At 63.0% G+C, this 1,792-nt stretch overlaps 1 protein-coding gene across 1 annotated transcript in view; it reads left to right on the top strand.

Annotated features, from left to right (window-relative positions):
• PIDD1 (p53-induced death domain protein 1) overlaps window positions 1–1,396 on the top strand; it is a 31,103-nt gene extending 29,707 nt beyond the window's left edge. The window contains exon 14 of the mRNA XM_015562400.1: window positions 1–1,396. Coding sequence (XP_015417886.1) covers window positions 1–149 — 149 coding nt within the window. The 3' untranslated portion in view covers window positions 150–1,396.
• The last annotated feature ends 396 nt before the right edge of the window (window positions 1,397–1,792 follow it).

The raw sequence follows: 1,792 nt of genomic DNA, 5'->3' as shown, positions 1-1,792 counted from the left end.
TCTTGCGGAATGAGGGTCCCTCCGCTTTCCTGAAGGGGGCCTACTGCCGCGCCCTGGTCATCGCCCCACTGTTTGGCATTGCCCAGGTGGTCTACTTCCTGGGCATCGGGGAGACCCTGCTGGGGCTGCTGCAGAACCCCCAGCCCTGAGCCTGGGCCCCCCCACCCGCAGGACTAGAGTGGGCCTGGGGCTGGGCGGCCCGCCCAGGACCAAGCAGGGGAACGTCTCTCCACCCGTCCCCGTGTGGATGGGGGCAGAGGGAGGGGTGCAGGGTCCACACACATGGACCTGAGGGGTCCTGCCTGCACAGTCACGGGGATCAATGTGTTATTTATGTAGAAATCTTTACATTCCCGGAGCCAGCCCTTTCCAGCTCCACCCTGGCCTGGGCACCCCAGGGACAGAGCTGGCCTCTGAGCCGGGGGCTCCCAGGTGAGGGCTGGGCCGGGTGGACCCTCTGCTCCAGGCTCCCGGCTCATCCCCAAAGGGGAGGCTGCACAAACCTATTTATTAACTTGCTGAGCACAAGTGGCTCTGTCCAGCCCTCCGCCCGTCCATCGGTCCAGCCTCCCCCCTGCTGCTCTCACCTCGGCCAGCCTCGCAGGAGAATCGGGGTCTCCTGCCCCCCACATTGAGCCAGGAATCCCAGGCAGGCGGGGGTCCACACTGAGTCTTGACTCCCAGGGAAACCCCACCCCCAACTGTGGGACCCAACAATCCTCCTGGTGGGCCCCTCTGCCCCATCCAGACGGGGGGCCCAGAGCGTGTGAGAGGTCTGTGTGCATATGGGAGAGCCGCGGCCCTTCCCACGTGGCCAGGCAGTGCGTGCGTGTGCGTGTGCTGTGTAACCTGTGCCCGCTGACCCTGTCCAGAGTTGTCTCTCCAGCCCAGCCCCTCTTGCTGCATCCGCAGCCGACTGCTCTTCTGAGACCTGCCCCCGGGTCTGACCTTGGCCAGTGGAAAGGGCAAGCATGACCAGTATGGAGCCAGGGGCGCCTGCTCTGTGTGCAGGGGTGGCGGCCAGGAGCTGCCCTCCAGCCACCCTGCTCTCTGGGCCCCTGCAGCCCCACCCGCCCGCTGTCCAGACCCCTCCCCATTGTGAACTGAGGCAGGCGCCCGCCCTGCCACCCCTGCCGGGTGATCGTGTTGGTGATTGGTCCTGACGTGCCGGTGCTGTGTCCCCCACCACCCAGGCCCCCTCTGAGGAGGCCCCTTCCCAGCAACACTACCTGGGGCCGAGGCCTGGCCCCCAGTCTGCGGTTGTGCCCGTCATCTGTTGTTCCTTGGGAGCTGCTGCTGCTGCTTACAGATTTATATATTTTTTCTTTTGAGGAGTTTTACGAAGTGACTTTTTGTGTCTTGTCATGTAAGAAGATAAATAAATATTCTAAGTAGATGCTCCTCTCAGACTCTGTTAGGGGCTGGGGGCGGGGGGAGCCCCTCTTATAACCGACCTCCCCTGCAGGCCTGGGTCCCCCTGCCCCCTTGCCGATGGGCACGTTGGCCCGACTACCGCGCTGTCTGGGCTGGGGTGCGGGAAGGCCAGCCTGACCCTAACCGGCTCTTGGGGTTAAAAACGGAGCCAGGCCAGGCTGGTGTAGCTCAGTGGTTGAGCGTCCACCGATGAGTCACGGTTGGATCCGCTGGGGCACGTGTTACGGGCTGGATCCCCAGTGTGGGGCGCGCAGGAGGCAGCCAATAATAATTCTCTCATTGTCGTTGTTTCTATCTCCCTCCCTCCTTCTCTGAAATCGATAAAAATATATTTGGGGAAAAACGGAGCCGGGGTGGG

Source organism: Myotis davidii, unplaced genomic scaffold, assembly GCF_000327345.1.
Source record: "Myotis davidii unplaced genomic scaffold, ASM32734v1 scaffold3578, whole genome shotgun sequence".
In the NCBI taxonomy this organism is placed as follows: domain Eukaryota; kingdom Metazoa; phylum Chordata; class Mammalia; order Chiroptera; family Vespertilionidae; genus Myotis; species Myotis davidii.
This window is presented reverse-complemented; position numbering and strand designations above follow the sequence as displayed.